We start from the raw sequence: 21,409 nt of genomic DNA, 5'->3' as shown, positions 1-21,409 counted from the left end.
TCTCGGCCTAGCCCTAGTTTCCTTTCCAGCAGATGGGACCCATAGGAATATGGGCCTTCAGTTCAAAAGGACCCCAGAAACCATCTCCATCAACTCTCCCTTTTAGTAGATGAAGAAACTGGGGCTCGGAGGGGTCCCGTGGATGGAGCCAAAGTGAAGGGAGATTAGGTCAGTAACCGCTGTTGGCCTACAGCCACAGTGGGCAGCCATGCAGGATGAAGACCTCTCCTCCAAAAACTGTGCCCCTAGTTTGGGAAGGGCCATGGGGTGCCAAAGGGAGGTGGCCCCAGGGTCCCTCCTACGTGTGGAATGCTGGTGTGCAAACAGGTGCAGAGCACCCGGAACGAGGATGGGTGGTCTCTGCCCTGAGTGTATGGTAGGGTGTGCTCCCCTGTAAGAGTAAGACAAAGACGGATGGCTTCTAGATCCCTGGGAATTTCCATTGTGCTGGGATGAGGAGGGGGACTCCCTTCTTCCTAAGCAACCCACTCCAGCTTTTCCCACTCCTCTCCTCCAACAGCCTGAAGAAGCCAGGAGACAAAGGCCACTCCTAATGATTTATTGCCAGAATTACAAAGGTTGGACACCAGGTCTGCTGGATGGGAACCACACAGAAGTTTCAAAGACACACAATGGTTTCTAGGGGGATAAGAGAGAAGGGAGGTGCTGTCCTCCCCACACCCCTGAAAGGGGAAGGAGTTAGGCTAGGAGGGCCCCCCTCTTTCCATTCCACATTTCTTGCCCGACCAAGCTAGGCAGAGAAGAGCACCCATGGGCCCGGACGGGAGGGCAAGAAAGAACCGGAGGCTTGGTACAATCTAAATCTGGGACGTTCAACAAATGTGAGTGGTCTTGAGAACTCACGTGAAGGGGTGACTGGCCTATGACCTCCCCCCACCGGGCCAGCTCCAAAGCGATCCCACACAGACCCTCCATCGGACGCTTTTTTAGGTGAGCGGCGATGGGAATTCCTGGGGTCCTTCTCAGTTGGGGCTGGGGGAGAGGGAGGTTTTTATGCTTCTGGGGTCCCCAGACTAGGAGTGGGGATGACCCACTTTGACCATGGATTCCCTGACTGGAGAAAACAGGCCCTGAAGGAAGACGGCTCAGCTTAGTAAGCAGATGCTGGACCAGGTGTCAGAGAGCTGACTTCTGGTTCCAGGTCCGTTTGGAGACAATTCCACCTTGTCCACCTCCCAGGAGGACCTTCTGAGGGTCAAAATGGGAAGGCATGGGCTTTGTAAACTGTAAGGTGCTCTACCTTTCTCTGTCATTGCCCCTGCTTTCCGGTGCCTAACCCCCAAATAAAAAAAGTTACCCTGTGTCACCATCTCAAGGGCTGGGAAGAAGGCTTTGTCCCCCACTCAGCAGTCAGCTTCCTCCACTACCACCCCCAGCTTATCTAGAATCAGGTGGTGCCGTGCCCCAACCCCCTCCACCCAGCTTTCCTTATCTGATGGACCCCAGCAGGAGCCTGAGCCCTGAGGGAAGGCCCCAGCCCTGGCTGTGGTGATCCACTCTGCCCCTTTCCTGGCGTGAGAGGCGTACTTGACACTAACCGAAACCCCCCCACCCCAACCCCTATCTAACCCTCCTGGCCTCACTAAGTCTGGCCAGTATCTACAGTGCATTACATTAGTGTGGCAACTGAAGGAAAAGGGAGTCATTGGGCGATGTGGGGGAGACAGGGAAGGGACAAGGTCAGAGTTGGTACTACAGAGACAGAGTGTGGGGGATGCAGGAACCACCCGCACTCAGGTTTGGGAGGGGGGGCCCATATGAAGGTGGGATGGCACAGTGCTGAGCAGGGCTCTCCCCCTATTGTAGAGCATACTCATGATGGAGTCCCAGATCAGTACAAAGTCATTAAAGAGAGCGGGGCAAGGTGTCTTCCCAAATAGAGGCAGCCCAGGGTGGGAAGACAGGTAGGCACTCCCCCAGCCCTGTCCCCAGAAAGACCAGGGTGGGGGAGATGCTGTTCATGCTTTCTTTGTCCCCCCCCTCCCCTGTGCTGGGGTTGGGGGAGGGGGTGTCCAAAAAAACAACTGAGGTCCTTTAGCCCCCCAGGCACGGGGTGGGGGAGACAAGGGAAGCTCTATCTGTGAAGGAGGCAGGGGCTCACATCCTGCCATTCTCCAGGGACTGGTTCTCCTAGAGTAAAGCGGGGATGGAAGGGGGGAAGGGGCAGGAGGAGAAAGAGGCTCCATTTGTGATCCTCCATCCACAGGACTCAGTGACGCCCCGAGCATCTGCTCTATTCTGAGGGGAGGGGAGAGAGGTGGGAAGGGCAGTCTGTCTTGTGGCTAACACCTTCCCCTGGTCCCAGTGGTCCTGGGGAATCCAGGGAGGAGGGGAGGATGGGGCCGGGGAGGAGAGGGAAGCTCTTTCCGATTCTGTTGTCTCAGCCTGGATCTCTCCCCATAGCTTGGACAACAGTACAAACAGGGGGAAAAATAACACCACATACACACATACATGAAAAAGCTACGCAGAAGTGGGAGGGGGCAGCAGAAAAATGCCAGAGCCTGGCAGTGGGTTGCCCCTGGGCTCTCCGCCTGCTTTCTCCCTTCTCTCTGAGTTCTTCCCCAACCCCAGGTGGGCTCGAACTGGGGGGCCCCCTTCCTGCCCCCTCCCCACCCCGGTGCTGCGGCCTAGGAGCCAATGATCTGGCCAGACCATGTCTCATGCTTAGTGTGGGGGGCCAGGTGGGTCAGGACCACCTCCACCGCCTGGAACTTCTGGTTTTTCGGGGGGATGGGGCACATCTTGTAGGTCACCTCGTCTCCCTCCACGGGCACGTACTCCCCCTCGATGCTGTGGTTCAAATGGGAGAGAAGGAAGGTGTGAGTCCTGAGACCAGTGAGGGAGGGGCCCGAGGCCCAAAGACAGCTGCTCTGAGCCCCGGCTCTGTGGGCCACAAGGGCTCTGAGCTTCCCCAAGGCACCTCAAGAGCAACTTCCCAGCCTAGCACCCACCCCCAACACCGAGGGTTTGGCCAGCACTGCACTCAAGGCCTCAAGTATTGGGGCTTTAATGGCCATATTTGAGACTGCCGAGGGGTGGGGATTTCAGAGCCCTCAGACACTAAAAATAATGTGCAAATTCACTACAAAATAAGTCCTTTCTCTAAAAATGAAGTGCTTTTTGGGAAAGGAAACACGAACACCAATAATGGCTTGCTTCGGAGTTTCTGAAGCAGAAGCTAAGGGGTGAGCCCACGCCCCCACCCCCTCCCAGGACTTACTCAGACACGTGGACGAATATGTCCTCTGTGCCATTCTCTGGCGTGATGAAGCCATGGCCCTGCGAACGGGAAAACTGCTTGCAGACGCCCTTGAATATGGGCCCAGCTGAGGCCCGAGCAGTGCTAGGAGGAGGAAGAGAAAAGAAGGGGAGAGTGGGGAGAGAAATCTGAGAGGGACCTCCAGAGCGGAGGCAAAGGAAACCAGAAGGGACTCTCCGGGGCGCCTGGGAGTAGCCTGAGGGAGTGGGAGAGCCCGAGGGAGCTATTAGGGAAGGAGCCCCCAGACATTCCCAGTTATGGAGACTGGAGGGGAGAATGAAGGAGCTGAGAGCTTGGCCAAAGAGGGCCAGGAGCCTGGTAAGAACCAGCTGGGAAGAGGAAGAGGAAGACCCAGAACATCTGGCTTTGCACTCTTATGTGCTAGCTACGAGATCTTGGGGTGGGGGGCAGGGGGAGCTGAGCCTCTGGAACCAGAAGAAGCCCCTTCCTTCCACCTGCCTGAGGCTGATGCGGCTGGGTGGCTGTCTGCTAAGGCTCTGTCCTGGGGGCTCTTTCCTTTTCTCTCTCTGTTCTCTCATTTAGCCATGTCAAAAGCTCCCATGGATTCAATTATCATCTCCATGAAGATAATCCCTAGCTCAATTTATCCAGCCCTGACCTCTCTCCTGAGCTCTAGACAAACCCTGCACCTCCACTACCTCGCAGACATTTGGAACTGGATCAAATCCTCCCCAAACCCTTCCCACTTCCCAGTTTCCCTGTTACTAACCAGGGCATCATGACCCCTCTGATCTTGCAGGTACCCAACCTTCCCATCATCCTCACCTCCTCTCTCTTGACCAGCCCAGGGATCTAATAAATTGCCAAACGTTGTAATTTCTTCTTCTATGACCTCTTGACTCATACAGCCACCACATAGATCATCACCTCTAGCCTCTATTATTGGTTATTCTTTTTTTGGGGGGGGGGGTTAGGCAATGGGGTTAAGTGACTTGCCTAGGGTCACACAGCTAGTAAGTGTTATGTATCTAAGGCCAGATTTGAACTCAGGGCCTCCTGACTCCAGGGCTGGTGCTCTATAGCCTCTACTATTGGAATGGACTTCTTATCGGCCTCCCTGCCTCCAGCCCCTCTTACACTCACCCGCCAAGATGCTTTTTCTAATGTTTGGGTCTGGTCATGTTCTCCCCCACCCCCCAATAAACCCCAATGGTTCCCATCACCTACAAAATCAAATAGACTTTTGTTTGGCATTTAAAGCTTTTTTTTGGTTTTGTTTTGTTTTTGTTAGGCAATGGGGTTAAGTGACTTGCCCGGCGTCACACAGCTAGTAAGTATTATGTGTCTGAGGCCAGATTTGAACTCAGGTCCTCCTGAATCCAGGGCCAGTGCTCTATCCATTGCACCACCTAGCTGCCCCGCATTTAAAGCTTTTTAAAAGGCCTCTTCTCACCTCTCCAGTATTCTCAAATTTATTCTCCTTCACAGCCTCCATACTGATCTGTTGGTGGCTCTGAACGCCCTGCTCCTCCCATCTCCGAGTTTTCATGGCGGTCAGTTGGTCTCACTCCTGGAGGCTCTCCCTCCTGACATCAGACTCTGAGAATCCCTAGCTTCCAGGCCTTTTCTGTCCTCCCCAGCTGCCATACTATCACCTCCAGGATTCCCTCCTCTCTCTTCTCCTATGTTCTCTTTCATCTAGATTATGTACCCCCTTAGAGCAGAAGCTTCTTGAGGGCAGGACTGCTTTCTCCTTTCTTTGTATGTCTAGCACTTAGCACATACTAAACACAATAAATGCCTGGTTTATGTATGGGCTCAAAAGGGGGACAGTCCAGGGGAACCTGCTGGTGCCATTACTTTCTTAATTCTCTATGGACCCCATTGTCAGAGATGGGCCTGGAACCCCGAGCCTGGGGCTGGAGTTGGGAGCTGCATCAACGAGATAACTTTTATTTTTGTATCCTGTAGAACTAAATCCACGAGGGCAGAACCTTTTTTATTTTTGGTCTCTGTATGTCCATTGCATGGAACACAGTAGGTGCTTAATAAATGCTTCTTGTTTCACTGATTTTATTCAGAGAGACTATGGAATGAGGAGACTGGAACTTCCAGGGATAAGAGGTCATCTGTGGCCTTCAAGCCATTTATGGGGTAGAGAAAAGTCATTGAAAAAGGAATCAGAGGGGCGGCTAGGTGGTGCAGTAGATAGAACACTGGCCCTGGAGTCAGGAGGACCTGAGTTCAAATCCGGCCTCAGACACTTGGCACTAGCTGTCACTTAACCCCAATTGCCTCACCCCCCCCAAAAAAAAGGAATCAGAACCTGTGACCTTAGGAAAGTCTCCTCACTCCCTTGGGCCTCAGTTCTCTGTCCAAAGGGGGCTTGGTTGGAGGGTCTCTAAGGTCACTTCCTGGAGTCACCCCGCCTGTGTTCCAGCCCCTTCCTCCACCCAGGCCTGGCTCCAGAGCCCCAGCAATGACCCCAGCTGGAGTCTGATCAGTTCCCAAGATTGGAAGGGGGAGGGGGAGGATCTTCTACCCCATCCCATCCAGGGAGTCCTCGGATGGACCACAACTCTGCCAGCAGACTCAATGCTTTTTCCCCTTCCATCCCAGGCTTCCAGGGGAAAGGGGCCCTGGGGAGAGAGAAGAGCCAGGGTTGGCTAGTGTGGGTACTCACGCAGAATAGGTCCTGGTTCTCTTGGTGGGGAGGGGGCTAGGCAGGTCTCTGAGCAGGAGGCTGCTGCCCCGGTCCCAGATCCGGCTCCCCTCACGATGGAAGGGGAAGGTGGGCCAGACAGGGGACTTGGGGGAGTGCAGAGGCGGCACTACTGGGGGTGAGGTGGGCTCAGAGGACATGGTGGAGAAGCCCAGTGGGCAGGGATGTCTTCAGGGCGTGCAGTGGTTGAGGGATGAAACTGGACAAAGCAGGGCTGTGCAGAGTACCGATGGGCCCCCCGAAGCTTCCTGGAGATGCCTGCTTCAGTCTAGAAGGGAGGAGATACATAGAGTCAGAAGAACAATAGGAAACAATGGGGCCTTGCTGAGCCAGAAGGGGCAGACTGGGCTGATGGAGTCCTCACTCTGGATTCCTCGGGGACAGGATGAGCCAGGAGGTGATACGCAGTCTCCTGAGTCAGCACCAAGCCTGGGAGAAGCTGAAGGGGCCAAGCTGTTATTGGGCTGGGAGCAAGGGAGGAAAGGCTGGCACCAGCCCATTAACCATGACCTTGTCCAGCTCCTTCCATAAACACACCTACCACCCAGCCACCCACTGCCCAGGGACACCACCAGAGGGGGCCACTGCTGTCAGCTGGCCACACGGTGTCACTGGATGGCCACCAAAGCTACCCAGGTACTGCCTCCAGTGGAGGAGGTGCCTCCATGGGGAGGAACCTAGCAATCCTGGGCGAAAGGGGTAGACATGGAGAGAATCAGCAGTCTTTCTGCCTTCCAGCTCCAGCAATCCCCAAAGAGGGTGGCAGAAGATGCCAGCTTCCAGGGTCTCAGCCTGGACAGCTAGCTGATTCTGTCCTCCTCAAGAGCAGAGAAGCCAACCAGGTCACTGTGGACAAGTGAAAAGCCCCCAGGGGACCTGGGTTTGAAGAGCAGCTCTGCAGTTACTCTCTGCATGGCCTTGGGCAAGTCACTGAATCCCCAAGACTTAGTTACCCTCTGTAAAATGGGGGAAATGATACCCACAGTAGCCACCTCACCTACAGCAATTATCTGTAATAATGCATTAATATTATTAATTATTGATAGGTTCACAGCCTTAGAGTTAGAAGGGACCTGAGAGGACAGGGAGTTACAGACGAAGAGACTGAGGCCCGGGAGGGTAAGGTCATCAAGGTCATGACAAAGCTGCAATTTGGACCCAAATCCTCTGACTCCCAAGCCAACACTCTGTCCCCGGTGTGTTGCTTCCAAATCAAGGCCCTCTCTTCCCCTGGGCCCATGGAAGTAGAAATAGAGTTTAGGTCAGTAACTGTTACATGTCAACTGTCTACAAACCTTGGGCTCCGTGTAGACAAGGCCTGTATGCAAGGACCTTAACAATCTAATGGGGGGAAAGACAATTCAGTTACTGTGATTCAAGGGTAAGGGAGGTGCAGGAAGGTGCTCAGAGACATTGGAGGAGGGACAAGTCAAGCCTTCCCTTTCCCAGAGGAGATGGTCCCTGGGCTGCCTTGGAAGAAAGATAGGACTTCACCAGACAGCAAGAAGAGGGTAGCCCTGACCCCCAACCTCGGACCTGACCCCTAAGGAGTGAAGAGCCAAGGTGTGGAGATGGATGGGGTGAGATGAGAATGCAAGAGCTCAGCACTTTAAAGTGCCTACTGTGTGCAGAGCACTTGAGAGACACAGATATGACCTATGACTAGGAAGCCAGTTGGGAGAAGGCTTGGAAGGAGAGAGCTGGGGTACTTGGTTTAAGTTCCCACAGCTGCCTCCATAAAAGATTCAGGGACCACAGCAATCGGTCAGGCCTGCCCTCAGCCAACCCACCAGCCCCCCAGATGGGAGGTCTGTCCAGCTCGGGCTTTGTCTCTTAATAATTTTTCTCCTGGTCTGGACCTCCTTTCTTCCTCACAACACTAAATCGAATGCTTATGGAGATGGGGAATAAGAGGGGAAGGTTCCTGGCTGCAGCCCTGATTCACCCTCTCTTCTAGGAAATGGGATCTGCTTCTCCTCTTCCCCCACTTCCCCCTCCACCCTTGCCTTGTCCCCAGCCCCTGCTGTCTCCGACCCCACCTTGCCAGCCCCTACCGCTATTATTCCCGGGCACCAGCCGTGTGCCAGGCAGTGACAGACAGTGCCGGGAGGCAGCACCCTCCCCAAGGGGGATGGGGGAAACAGCATACACCAGTGGGGCCAGAGGAGTCTCAGCTGTTTTTGAGCTCAGCCCCCACCCCTCCCACCGCTTGCCACCAGGAGAGAGAAGCTGCTATTTCTGCTGCCAGATTTCTGCCCTCACTGGGGACCCCACAGTGGCTGTCAGCGGCGAAAGATGTGACAGACGCTGCGGGGAGAAGCAGCTGACGACGTCCTTGCCTCCTCTCTTCCTCCTTTCCCTTTTCCTGCCCTGTCCTTCCCCTCCTTGCTGCCCTTCTTCTCCCCTCCCCTTTCTTCCTCTCTGCTCTCTTCCCCTCTCCTCCCCTCTTCCTTGCTCTCTTCCCCTCTCCTCCCCTCTCTTCCCCTCTTCCTTGCTCTCTTCCCCTCTCCTCCTATTCTCTCTTGTCCTCTCTTTTCTTCCTTTCTCCTTAGCTCCCCTCTTCTCTCCTCTTTTTTTTTTCCTCTCTCTCCTCTCTTCTTCTTTCATTTCCCCCCTTAGCAGAGTCTGTAAGCCAGAGAAGATTAAGACAGGGATGCGAGAAGCAACTGTGTTAGAGGCTAAGGGTTAGAGGAGAAAAGAACCCCAGATTTGGAATGAGAAGACCCAGGTTCGAAGGGTAATTCTGTGCCCTTCGGCAAATCACTTGGCTTGCTTAAGCACTTAGGGTCCCACCCCTCTGCCTTGGTCACTGACAAAATAAAGCGGGGCTCCTGGAGATTCTTAGAAGGAGGACCATAGATCCTTGCTGTGGCCAGCAGGCAGGGCCTCCTGCCTGGACATCCTGGCTCTTTGTCCTGTGTAGCTCTCACTGCCTCTTTTGCCTGAAAAGCTTTAAACTTGAGGAGGGAGGGGTGTTCCTCCCTAATACTACTCTCCTTTGCTCCTTATTGAACTTCCAAAGGTCAGGGTGGTGAGAGCAGCCTTCAGCACTCCCCTCAGGGTGGGACAGGACAGTGGGAGACAGGGGCAGATCCTCAGAATCTTCCTCAGCCCCATTTCCCTCTATCTGGGGTGGGGGGTGTAACCTTTGCTTACCACTTTCCCCTGTCCCCTTCCCCGGGGGGAGGGGGAGAAAGCCCCAAACAGCCACACACCATTCAGTTTTTCTCCAACTTCCCAACTCCCTTCTCTGATTATGTTCCTCCAAGGAGGCGGGGGTAGAATAGAAAATAATAAGACCCCTTGGGAAAGATGGTCTCATCTCCTGGAGTTGGTAGGAGTGAAAGGATGGGGGGGGTGAGTGGAGGATAGGTTACAGTTGGTTTGCCATCCTTCCCCCAGGGAGGTGATGAAGGGACCACTGTAGGGATCAAGGAACCACCAATGACCTCCTCATTGCTCTGCAAAGCAGACAATGGCCTGGGTTGACCCGCTCCCTCCAAAAGCGCTGCTGTTAGGGAGCTAAAGGCAGAGGGAGCTGGGCATGAGGCTCAAACACACATACCCTTCCACCCCTGCCCCTCACCCCCATCTCTTCTATCCTCTGCAGTGGCCATCAGAATGCAGATCTGAGACCATAAACTGAGGGGCTCTGGAAGCTGTGGTGCTGACCTGAATCTCCTGGACTCTAAAGACGGCTGGTTCAGCCCTGTAATCTTAGGGATCCAGGCTGGGCTAGACCAGAACCAGGGACAGCTCCTTGCCGAAATCTACCCTTCATCATATTCCCCCAAGGGCTCCCACCCACTGATTTGCCTTTCTCATCACCCCCCCCACCCCCGCTTCTCATGCAATGCAGCATTGGGTTCTGCGTCTAGCAGGTGAGGCTGAGAAGGAGGGTTGGACTGGGATGCAGTTTTGAAAAGTGCTTTGAGATCATGCAAGAGGCCAGAGAAACAGGAAAAGGCCGATGTTCTAGCTCAGGCAATATGAAACATCCAAATTTCTCCGTGGACTGCCTCCAGTGTCCTCATGCTATGGCTGCCATTAAATTGCCAGATCAGAGGGCCATTGCCCCCAGGAGTAAAAACCTCATTTACCAAGACTCTCTTCTCTCCCCATAGGAAATCCTGTGGCCAATGATGAGGCCAGGGTAGAGTTAGCAGGGCAGCTGCCCTGGAGAGGCACCTTTTTAAATGGAGAGAGCTATGGATTTGGAGTCATGAGGGCTGGGCTTTAGAGCTGCCTACGTGACTGTGGGCACATTATTTTACTTTGGTGAAGTGCCTTGGTTTCCTCCTCTGTAGAATGGGGCAAGGGGGAGGAAGCAGTAATAACATTTGCAGTGGCAACCACACAGCATTAGAGTGGGGAAAGTGCTTTATAGAGCACATGGGAACCAGTGAGGGCACAAGACAGGAAGAGGAGGGGGTAAACAGAAGGTAGGGGCTGGACCAGGTGACCTCTCTGGTCCCTTCGAAGCCAGACTCTAGGATTCCAGGGTAAGGTAGCAAGGAGGCTGAAGGTCTTGGCTCAGAAATAATCGAGGGCTAAACAGTAGCTCGAGCTAGCACTGTGGGGGCTGAGGTGCGATTTAAATGCAGGGGTCCTCCTGCAGTACACACCTGTTTTGTGTATTGCAGACCCCTTTGGAAAACTGATGAAGCCTACACACCAATGATTTTCCAAATCATGGTTTTTAAATCCACAAAACAAAATTTAGAAGATTATAAATAGATCAGATATATTGAAATACAGTTTTATATGCATGTATATACACATACATGTAATTATAGATACATGTATTATATATGCATTTTATATAATTATATAATAAAATATCATTATATATACATATTATATATATTATATAATTATATGATATAATAACGTTATATATACATACACACACACACACACACACACACATATATATATGTATAAAGTTCATATAGCCCAAGTTAAGAATCTCCGCCTTGATGGGCATTGTTGTCCAGGCAGGAGGGAGCACTGGTAGCTAATGCTGGCCTAACTCTGGCCTTCCTGAGTGTCCACTCTCTGTCCTAGCCCTCTTGGTTTTCCCCTAGGTGTGGAGCTGGCACAGTCTTTGTTCCTGTCACTTCTGGCCTCCAGGGGGGCAATGATCCCCTCCTCTGCACTTTGGGGAAGTCAAGTCAGGCCAATAAGAATTGAAGTGCTTCATCCTACTTTACAAGGTTGAAGTTTTCCAAAGGAAGTTTGGGGCATAAAAAGCATCAAGATCACAGAGGACAGATGACAGTTCAAGGCTCTTCCCTTCTCCTCACTTGGGGAACACCACTGGGGTTCAGTCTTTGGGCACCTTTTTTCTCCCCTCCAGTAAATAACCTAACATAAAAGGTTTGTACCGGTCCCTTGGGTAAGCAGAACAGCAGACGATTGGGGTTTTCCCCAACTGGAGAAAGAAATAATTACAGTTTATCATAATACTCTCCTATTTCTATAGCATTTTCTAGTTGACCCGGTGTATGCTTAACAACCTTTCTGTGTAGTAGGTAGTGTACATATTCATGCCTCCATTTTACAGATGAGAAAACTGAGGCTTAGAAGGATTTAAGCAGTTTGCCTTGGGTAACACAGCCAGTAAAAATTTGTACCCAGGTCCTCTGATTCCAAGGACAGGGCTTTACCCAGACTGTCCTCACTGCTATTGGGTCGGCCCTTCCAGTGCCCAGCCTACTTGTGAAGGGTACAAGTTAGGATCTTGATACCTCTGGAGTCTGAGAAAGTGGGCCATGGCTGGGGGTGAGAAGGTAAGAGACAGCACCATGTAAGAAAAAGAATACTGCCCTCATGGACAGGAGACCCAAGTTCAGGCTCTGCCTAACAAGGCACTTAGCCTCAGTTTCTTTCTCTGTAAAGATAAGGGCACTGGGCCAGATGACCTCTGAGCCCATTCCCAGCTCTGATTCACAGTGTAAGCCTGAAGGCCAGAAGCTCAGGATCTTGTCTTCATTTTCATTTGCAGTGCTGGACATGGAGCAAACCCATGTTCAACAAACTTCTGATCAACCGATGGAGAAAGGAAGAGGACAGAATCATCCCTTCCTTCTCCAAAGTCTCCGTGCAGAAAGATCAGTGGTACCGATGATGCCTGAGGGACTGGAGACAGACTGCTCCATTTCGCCTGGATTAGCAAAGTTGAGTGCTGAGCTCTCTGTCCCAGGGAATGGGGCCCCAGGAAAGCATGGGAGCCTCCTCTGACCCACAGGATCCGTCCTGATGGGGGACGTTCAGGTAGACAGAGGCAAGAGTATCACAGGGGAAAGAAGCTTGGATTGGAAGTCAGAAGACCAGCTCTGTACATGACTCCCTATGCGACCTTGGCCAGTCACCTTTCCTCATCTACAAAATGGCAGAGGTTGTCTCATACATAACCTCTAGGCTCCTTCTGATGTCTCCATTCCATGATCCTAGCTGTGTGGCCATGGGCTAGTTCCTCAGCCTCTCTGAGCCCAAGTTTCATGATCTTTAAAATATAGCTAATGTTACCGAGACTTGATGCTTCATAGGATTATTGTGAAGAAAGTTGTGCGAGCTGTAAAGCAGACTAGAAATCTGAGTACTTATTATTATGTGATGAGGACAGAGTTAGGAGACAAAGGTCTATTCTCTATCCTGGATTCCCTGGCCAGTCACTGCCCTGGCCCCCAGTCCTGATCAGAGGGGAGGGGAAGCAGCATCACCCTCCTTGTGTGGGCTTGGCTAAGCTAAGTCAGTCTCAGATGAATTGTTATGGAATACTACAAGGATGGAAGAGGATGGAAAAGCGTGTTTCTCCCAGTGGGACTGAGAGCAGGTGTGCGCCATTGATCTCACTTGGTGACTTCAGCCGATTTGTGGCTGAGTGGGAAAGCCATGCTGACAAATGCTAGGTGGCTTCTATCGATTTTCCTAGGGAACTCATGTTTCCTCTGTGGTCCTTCTTTAGCCCTGGAGAAGGGCACGGATGACAGCATCCTAGAGTCAGACCAAAGGAGACCTTGAAGGCCGACTTATCCATCCCCTTCATCTTAGATAGGAGGAAACTGAGGCCTGGCGAGGGTTAGGGCTTTGCCCAAATCACAGGGCTGGTAAGTGATGGAACCAGAATTGCAACCCAGCTCTTCTGGGCCCTCTGCAAACCCAGTGCCCTTTCTAATGCACTGAGAGACACAGCCATATGGAGACATATGTATCTACGCATGTATATTACATGTGTATGTATATAAGTATGTGCATACATGGAAGGACAAATACTGAAGCTGATGCTTAAACACTTTGACCACATAATGAGGAGACAGGACTCATTAGAACAGACCCTGATGTTGGGAAAGATTGAAGCCAAAAAGAGATGGGGATGACAGAAATGAGACGGATAGATGGTGTCATGTAGGCAATGAATGTGAGCTTGGAAAGACTCCAAGAGAGAGGGGAAGACAGAAGGGCCTGGCGGACTGGGGTCCATGGGATCACAAAGAGTCATGTATAGCCGAATGACTGAACAACAAAGTTTGTACATATGTGTGTGTCTCCATAGATATAGACACACACATTTGTGTGTGTGTGTGTGTGTATATATATATATATATTCATTTCTGTGTCTCTCTAGACACACACATGTATGTATATGTGTGTGTCTCCATAGATATAGACACACACATTTGTGTATATATATGTATAGATAGTTATTTGTGTGTCTCTCTAGACACACACATGTATGTATATGTGTGTCTCCATAGATATAGACACACATTTGTGTGTGTGTGTGTATATTCATTTTTGTGTCTCTCTACATATACACATGTATGTATATGTGTGTATCTCCATAGATATAGACACACACATTTGTGTATATATGTATAGATAGTTATTTGTGTGTCTCTCTAGACACACACATGTATGTATATGTGTGTCTCCATAGATATAGACACACACATTTCTATATATATATATATATTCATTTGTATGTCTCTCTATACATACACATGTATGTATATGTGTGTGTCTCCATAGATATAGACACACACATTTGTGTATATATGTATAGATAGTTATTTGTGTGTGTCTCTATATACACACATGTATGTATATGTGTGTATGTATGTATTTATTTGTGACCCCATGGACCATAGCCTACCAGGCCCTTCTGTCTAGTCAGATACAGCTCAACAACAATAACTATAGACAGAAATTTCGAGACAGAGATAGAGACAGATACACATATACACATATAGACACACATATATAGACACACATAAATTGAGGTCAGGGAATAGAGAGAAGATGGAGGACTGTAGCTGGAGATACAGGTATCAAAAGTCCTTTGGCTCCAATATAGGAAGGATTAGTGAAGAGACCATGGATTTTTTTTAGACCAGAAAGGGGTCTTAGAGATAGCCTAATTCAGCTTCCCCATTACATGGAGGGGGAAACAGAGGGCCAGAGAAGTGAGGGGAAGCGACCTGCTCAAGTCACACAGAGCAACGTTTCAGACCCAGACTTCCATCCATGTGCATTGCAGTCCCATGATGGGTGGACTGGAGAGTCAGGACTCCTGGGTTCTATTCTGGTGACTCAGGCAGGAACTTTGAATGAGTCATTTGCCATCTCTGCAGCTCAAAAATAACAACAATGAGAAAACAAACACCCCTTCATGATAAGAAGGGCCCAGCCTTGTGCTGACATAATTGGAGGGTAATTACCACTCCTGGGTAAGAATCACAAGAGATAAGGACCTAGGGCAGGGAAAGGGGCTTTCCAAAAGTCCCAGGTCTGCCTGTGGGCTGGCCCAAAGGAGTAGGAGGCGTCCTGGTTTCCCCCCTTTGGATCCCACCTCCTGATAGGCCCAGCCCTACAGTTTCATCTTAAGAACATCATCAGAGGCAGATGCATCTGCTGGCACTGAAGGTGACCTAGTTACAATCAAGTTCCCTTCGCGAGGGGGAGGTGGCAGCTATGTGACTGAGCATTGCCACGGGAGCTGGAATCTGGGGTCCTCCTGCCCCAAGACCCCTTGGCTTCCTCTGTGCCCTGGCAAGTAAAGGCTGGGAAGGAAATATCAGGATGATGAGGGCTTTTGAACTAGGAGACCTGAGTTCAAATCCTAGCCCTAGCACGGACTGACTATGTGACCTTTTCTGAGCTTCTGTTTCCTCATCATTAAAACACTAATAACATTTATACAACCCTTTAAGGTTTGCAAAGTGAACATTTACAAATGTTATATTATCTGATCCTCACAAGAACCCTGGGAGGGAGGTGCTGTTTCTATCCCCATTTCACGGATGAGGAGACTGAGGCTGATGGATGAGGTTAAATGACTTGCTCAGGATGACACAGCTAGGAAGTAGCTAAGGCTTGATTTGAGCTCCAATCTTGATTTCCAGCCCCTGCTCTGTGCGTTAAGGCACTGCCTTGCGCTGTCTATAGAAACACGGACTATTATTATTAATTCATAATAATACGAAGAATGTTAACATCAGGAACACTCAGTAATGATATTATATTATCATTATTAACATTATTATATGTATATTATATTAACATTCTAGAATGATAGCTCCCGTTTCTAGAGTCATTTAAGGTAGACAAAGTACTTTATAAACATCTGGTGCTCGTAACAACCCTGGAAGGGAGCATTGCTATTATTGCAGCAGTATCGATCGTTATACGGAGAACACAGAAAAGCAAGCTCTTTGCTATTCACGGGACAGACGCTATTCCACTCCTTTGGGACAGGTGGGAGCTCTCTTGGGCGCACCAGAAAGCCGGGAGGCAGAGGCCGCTGAGCTTGGGCATCTCTCCTTTTGATCTCACCTTGCCAGGGCCCTCGAGCTGGGAGGAACCACAGAGGTCAGCTAGTCCAACCCCAACATTTTAGGGATGAGGAGGCTGAGACCCGGAGGGGAGAAATGATGGAGAGTTAATGTCACAACCAGAACTAGAACTTAGCTTTCCTGATCCCATTGCTGCGCTAATCTCTGAGACTCCAACCAGCAGAGCCCATTTTCCTGGTCTGGAGTGATGGAGAGGGAGAACGAGCTCCCACTGGCTCTCCTGGATCACTTTTGTGCTCTCAGGAGCCTGGAAAACATGGCCCTCGTGTGTCCTCACCCTTCCAAGGGTCCGCTCACCCCCACCCAATTCTCATCTTTGAGGAGGCTGTGTGGCCCTACCCCAGCTGGCTGTATCTAAGGTTTTTCTTCTTCTACGGCTGCTTGCCTCCTCCATCCCTGATTCAGATCTCCTCAGGAGATTGGCATTTCCAAGCCTTTCTGCTAGCCTGTGGGAAGGATACACTCCAAGTCCCCACCCCCATAACCACCCCTAGGGATCTCCTTCTCCCCTCAAAATGAACATCCGTGGAACATTCCATAGAACCCAACAAACGCTTCTGGTTAGGAGCCCCCTCCTAAATCTACTTGGTATAGCCTGACTTTAGGCTAGAGAACACTGTCCTGGCCTTTATCATTCGTTATAAAGGGAGGCACCATCATCATTCCCCCCCCCCCCCAAGCCCAGTCTCAGTCACTGCTTTATGTATGCCGTTTAATTTGTTAGGCTGAGGGGCGGAGAAGGGAGAAAGGGATTGAAAATAGTTTTGGGTTTGTTGGGGTTTTTTTGAATGCTCTTGATATGGGAGGAGGCAAGGAAGGGGGTATTAGGAAGGGAGTAGAAATGGCCAGAATTTAGGAGAAGGAAAGACAGCTGAGATGGAGGGAGCGTGGTCTGAGAAAAAGCTGTCTCCATCCCCCATCAGTCGGAGCGTGCTGTTTCCCAGGGTGATTTCCCTAATAGATTGTAACCAGTCTGGTGGGATGCAATGAGTTGCAAATTTATAGGATTAAATAAAGAGGTTGCCCTCCCCCCACATCCCACTTCCTCCTCCTCCCACCCCTCTTAGACAAATCTGTCACATCAATAGCCAGACTAGACTTATTATTGTTCTCTCTGCCTGCTTACTTGTCTGCCCCCCCCCCAGCTCTCCCTCTCTCTGCATTTTCCTCCGCCTTTTCTTCTATGAAGATCAGAGAGCTCTGCAGTCTCAAAGCTTTGTAGAAACGCTCTGTCCTCAGCGGATGCCAATGAATGCCCCTTTCTCTCTGACTGCCTTGTCTGCACTGGGTTCACATAATCAGAAGGTTAGACATGAGCGTCCTTCCTCCCCAGAGTCAGATGCTCAGCTCAGAACTAAACAGAGACTTGGCCTCAGAGTCTGATCCCACTGGGGTAATGCTCCTGGGACCCCCTGGGGGCTCAGTCAGGTCTCCAGAGAGAACCGAACCCCCGTGGCTATCTAGGTAGAAAGCACCAGATAAGAGAACCCCTTAGGTCCATGGAGACCACTGTATTAGATGTAGGAAAGAGGCCACCTCTACCAGACTGGGGGTGGGGGTTACAAGGACAGAATAATATGGAGTCATCTCTCCTCTCTGCTAATTACCCCAATTGTCCCCATTACACCCCCCCCCAAATGATGGAAGTGCTACAGTCCTTGGTCCTGTGCCTGAGCAGCCTCCCCATCTGCCCCTCCCCCCAAGCCCCAAATTCAAGAGCACTGAATTCGCTCTCAGTAGAAAAGAATAATCACTACCCTTCCCCTCCTCCATCCCCCCCCCCGTCTCCCCCCTCCTCCTGCTCCCCATGATTTTTAGCATCTACTTATGCTTGCTCTAGCATTTTCTTTCCAGGGTATTTGCTTCCACCTTCCTGAAGGAGAAGGGCCCTCCTGACCCGTGTCAAGCTTCCATCCCAGCCCTCCATCCAACCACCCAGCATCCACCTCAGATACACACGCAAAATTATGCTTTTAAATGAAACCTGGGGGGCGGGGGTGGGGTGGGGAAGGGTTTTCATTCCTCTCCTGCAAAACCCGGCATGATCCCTGCCCTCTGGAGACTAGCCCCACAGACATGCCTTCCCAGTTCCCATCAAGGACCTAGCCTCCCTGTCCCCACCCCCCAGCCTCCCCATCAGTGCCAAATGGTCATCCATCCACCAGCTGCTGGCTTACCTTGGGCCGTGGGGTCAGCCTGCCTCCAGAAGCTTTCACCTTCCTCTTCTTTTGTACCCCCCCCCCGTTTCTTAGGGCCAGCAGGCAAAGATGGACTTAAGCTATTTGGGGTGTGTGTGTGTGTGTGTGTGTGTGTGTGTGTGAGCATGCAGCACCCCAGAGCTTGAACTCACACTCACACACATCCACTCCTTCCTCCTGACGTCAGGGGGCCGAGTAGAGAGCAGGTGGGAGGGATTAGGATGGGAACTTGGACTCCGGCTTAAAGAGACATCAGGACCTTTCTTGTCCTTCTCCAGCCCAGGATGCTGATGGAGCCAGGGAAGGAGCCACCCCAGCAGCCTCTGGGGCCCTGTCACAGGGTGACAGGGCCACTAGTGACACATGGGAGGAGCATCTTCTGAACTCTGAGATGTCTTGTTTTGGAAAGTGGCTTTTATTGCATGAGTCGTGTATAATTCACCCAGCAAGTCAGATGAAGGAAGACGCTAATAAGCACTCGCCACCTAATTAGTGCTAATTAGCTGCAGTGGGGAAGGGAGAAGTCTGGGGTTGGGGGGCTCTGGTACCAGAATGTCCAGAAACCCTCACCCTGATCAGGCCTGGCTGTGGCAGGGTGGAGCCTGCTTGTTATATGCTCTGAAACAGTAACATGAGGGTGGACCAGTGGATCTGAGGAGACATGGGTGGGCCATTGGGTCTGAGGAGACATGGATGGACCAGAGGGTCTGAGGAGACATGGATGGACCAGAGGGTCTGAGGAGATGCCAAGAACTTCCCTCAGGGACCAGTTCAAGAACTAACTCCTTCAACTCCTAATAGCTAGTGCTTCAACTCTGAGATTACCTTGTGTTTACTTTGTACGATACCCTGTATTTGCTTATCTGGGGCATCAGATCTGAGAATCAAAGATGCTCTGAACTGGAAAAGGCCTCTGAGGACATCCGGGCCAACCTGTCCCCAAATAGGAATCTCTTCTTTGACATTCCTAATAAGGGACCAAGCAGCCTCCACTTACAAGGACCTACCTGGCTCCCACAGAAGCCCAGGCCATTTGGGGGCAACCTTCATTTTAGGGAATTTCTCTTGACATTGAGCTGAAATGTGTCCTTCTGTCCCTTTAACCTTACACCCACTCCTCTTTGTAACAAACTTCCTTATTTCTGTCCAGGATATCCCCATTCTCCCAGGCATTTTTATAATCAAAGCCATCCTCTACAGGTCATTCTCCCTCACTCCCCACATCCAATCCGATGCCAAGGCTTGTTCCTCATTCCTCCACAACACCTCTCCTCTCTTTCCCTTTCTCTTCACTGACATTGGCTCCCTGCCTAGTCAAGGCACCCAACACCCCTCATATGGACTCTTGCAGTAACTTCCCAGTCCATCCTCCACAGAACTGTCAGATTTCTATCCTGAAGCATAGGTCTAACAAAGTCATCCTTCTGCTCTAAAAGCTCCTGTGGTTCCCTATTGCCCATCTGGGTTGCCCATATGGATCAGATATGAATTCCTTCTCTAGGTCTCTAATGCCCTTGACAGGCTGGCCTCAGCCCCACTTTGTGGACAGCTCCCAAGTTTCTCTCCCTCACATATTCTCCACTCAGGCCAAACTGGGCTCTATCTTCTTCCCCGCCCCCCACAACATCCCATCCCCTGTCTCTCGGCCTCGTTAGTCTCTCTGTCTGTCCCCATGCTGGATACATTCCCCCTCCTCATCTCCACTTCTTGGAACCCCCAAAACCTCCTTCCAGGGCTGTCCCCTTTCCTGACCTCCCCCAAATTGTTCACACCCCCTCCAGAAATCACTCTTCAATTGATTTTGTGCATTGTGCAGTAGGATGTGAGCTCTTTGAGCGCAGAGATGATCTCATTTTTACTGTATCTCCATTGCTTAGCACAATGTCTGTATATAGTGCAAGCTTAATAAATGCTCACTGATTGGTCGCTACTTGAAAAATTGGTCTGAGACCTTCCGTCTCTTGGCTCAGGGGCTCTTCCTTGATCGTTCCCTGGCCTAAAACGCTCTTAGCCCTCCCCTCCTTTCCTGGCATCCCCTGGCTTCCTGCAAGTCCCTGCTAAAATTCCACCTTCTGCAGGAAGCCCTCCCCAAGCCTCTTCATTCTAGAGCCTTTCCTCTGTTGGTATTTCCTATTTGTCTTACATACAGTTTGTTTGCACATTCTCTCCCCTGTTCGACTGTGAGCTCCTTGAGGGCAGGCACTGACTTTCTTTGTCTAGGCAGGGTGTAGCACAGCGCCTGGCACACAGTAAGTGCTTAATAAATGCTTATTGACTGATGAAGCCTTCTTCCATAGGACAGCCCTTTCCTGACTTGAAGCCAGTAATTACATGCTCCTCCCTAAGTCTTCTGTCGTCCAGGCTGAGCACCCTCCCTTCCTCCAAATGCTCCTCACAGGCTGTGGTTTTGACTTTCTTCACCACCCTGGTCATACATCTCTGGATGCTCCCCATTTTGTCCCCAAAAGTGGTATCCAGAAGGCAGAGCCGTGCTCTCTGTGCCCAACTGGGGCAGAGGTCAGGGGGGCTGTGCCCTGTCCCTGTTCTGAACCCCTGCAGGCTCATTCACTCAGGACTTACAGAAAGCCTGGGCCCCAGGACCTCCCCTCAGCTCCACTCTGGTTAACACATAGAGAGGGTCCAGCCTCTGTCCACACCCCAGTTACTCAATGCAGAGACTTCTTTGAGGGCAGAGGCAAAGGTGTTGGAGCTCTCATGTCCTGGAGCCATGAATGAAGGTGTCTGAGTGAGTCGGAGTATTCTGATGCTAAGTACAGAAGAAAGAAGCTCATCTGTTCATTCAGGAAATCAGCTCGCGGCCAGCACCCACGCATCGTGCAGTCTGAGTAACAAGTCGCTCTGCCTGAAAACCAGGGGCTTGCCTGGAGGGGATCTCAGTGTGAAGCAGAGCCTCGGTGACAGGGGCGAGGGGTTGCCCGTCCTGTAGAAAACTGGGAAGGCTGGGAAGAGCCCAGACACACCCCTGTGTCACTCCTTTCCGGTTTAGAACCCTCACATCTGGCGTGGGCCAAAGGCCGCACTGTCTCCTTCCTTCACCTGCCAAATAGGGGCCCAGCAAAATGCTGTGTGCGTGAGCCTGGCTTTTTAATGTTTATGCAGTATATCTGACCCAGTGAGGCCTGGCCTGGCTCTATGCCACTTCGCTATACTAATGATAATAATGAGCTGATGTTTGGGCAGTGGCTCAAGGTTTGCGAAGTGCCTTACACGCACACACGATCTCACTTGAGAGGAGAAGCTTAACTAAGGTGCAGCAGCTTTTTAAGGCCCTACATCGCACAGTGGGTGCTGACCTCCTCCATAGAGGGAACTCCCCATTTGGGAGTTCACCATGTGAATGAAATCCCAAGTCTGGCTCAGTCTCCCT

At 51.0% G+C, this 21,409-nt stretch overlaps 1 protein-coding gene across 1 annotated transcript; it reads right to left on the bottom strand.

Moving 5' to 3' along the window:
• Window positions 1-1,507: 1,507 nt before the first annotated feature.
• CSDC2 (cold shock domain containing C2) lies at window positions 1,508-18,321 on the bottom strand. The gene is made up of 4 exons (XM_020982723.2): window positions 18,001-18,321; window positions 5,928-6,234; window positions 3,245-3,367; window positions 1,508-2,814 (listed from the first exon to the last, which is right to left on the bottom strand). The coding sequence occupies exons 2-4, from the start codon at window positions 6,104-6,106 to the stop codon at window positions 2,652-2,654; spliced, it is 465 nt and encodes a 154-aa protein (XP_020838382.1). The 5' UTR covers window positions 6,107-6,234; window positions 18,001-18,321; the 3' UTR covers window positions 1,508-2,651.
• Between the last annotated feature and the right edge of the window lie 3,088 nt (window positions 18,322-21,409).

This window comes from Phascolarctos cinereus, unplaced genomic scaffold, assembly GCF_003287225.1.
Source record: "Phascolarctos cinereus isolate Bilbo 61053 unplaced genomic scaffold, phaCin_HiC Scaffold_1;HRSCAF=81, whole genome shotgun sequence".
In the NCBI taxonomy this organism is placed as follows: Eukaryota; Metazoa; Chordata; class Mammalia; order Diprotodontia; family Phascolarctidae; genus Phascolarctos; species Phascolarctos cinereus.
This window is presented reverse-complemented; position numbering and strand designations above follow the sequence as displayed.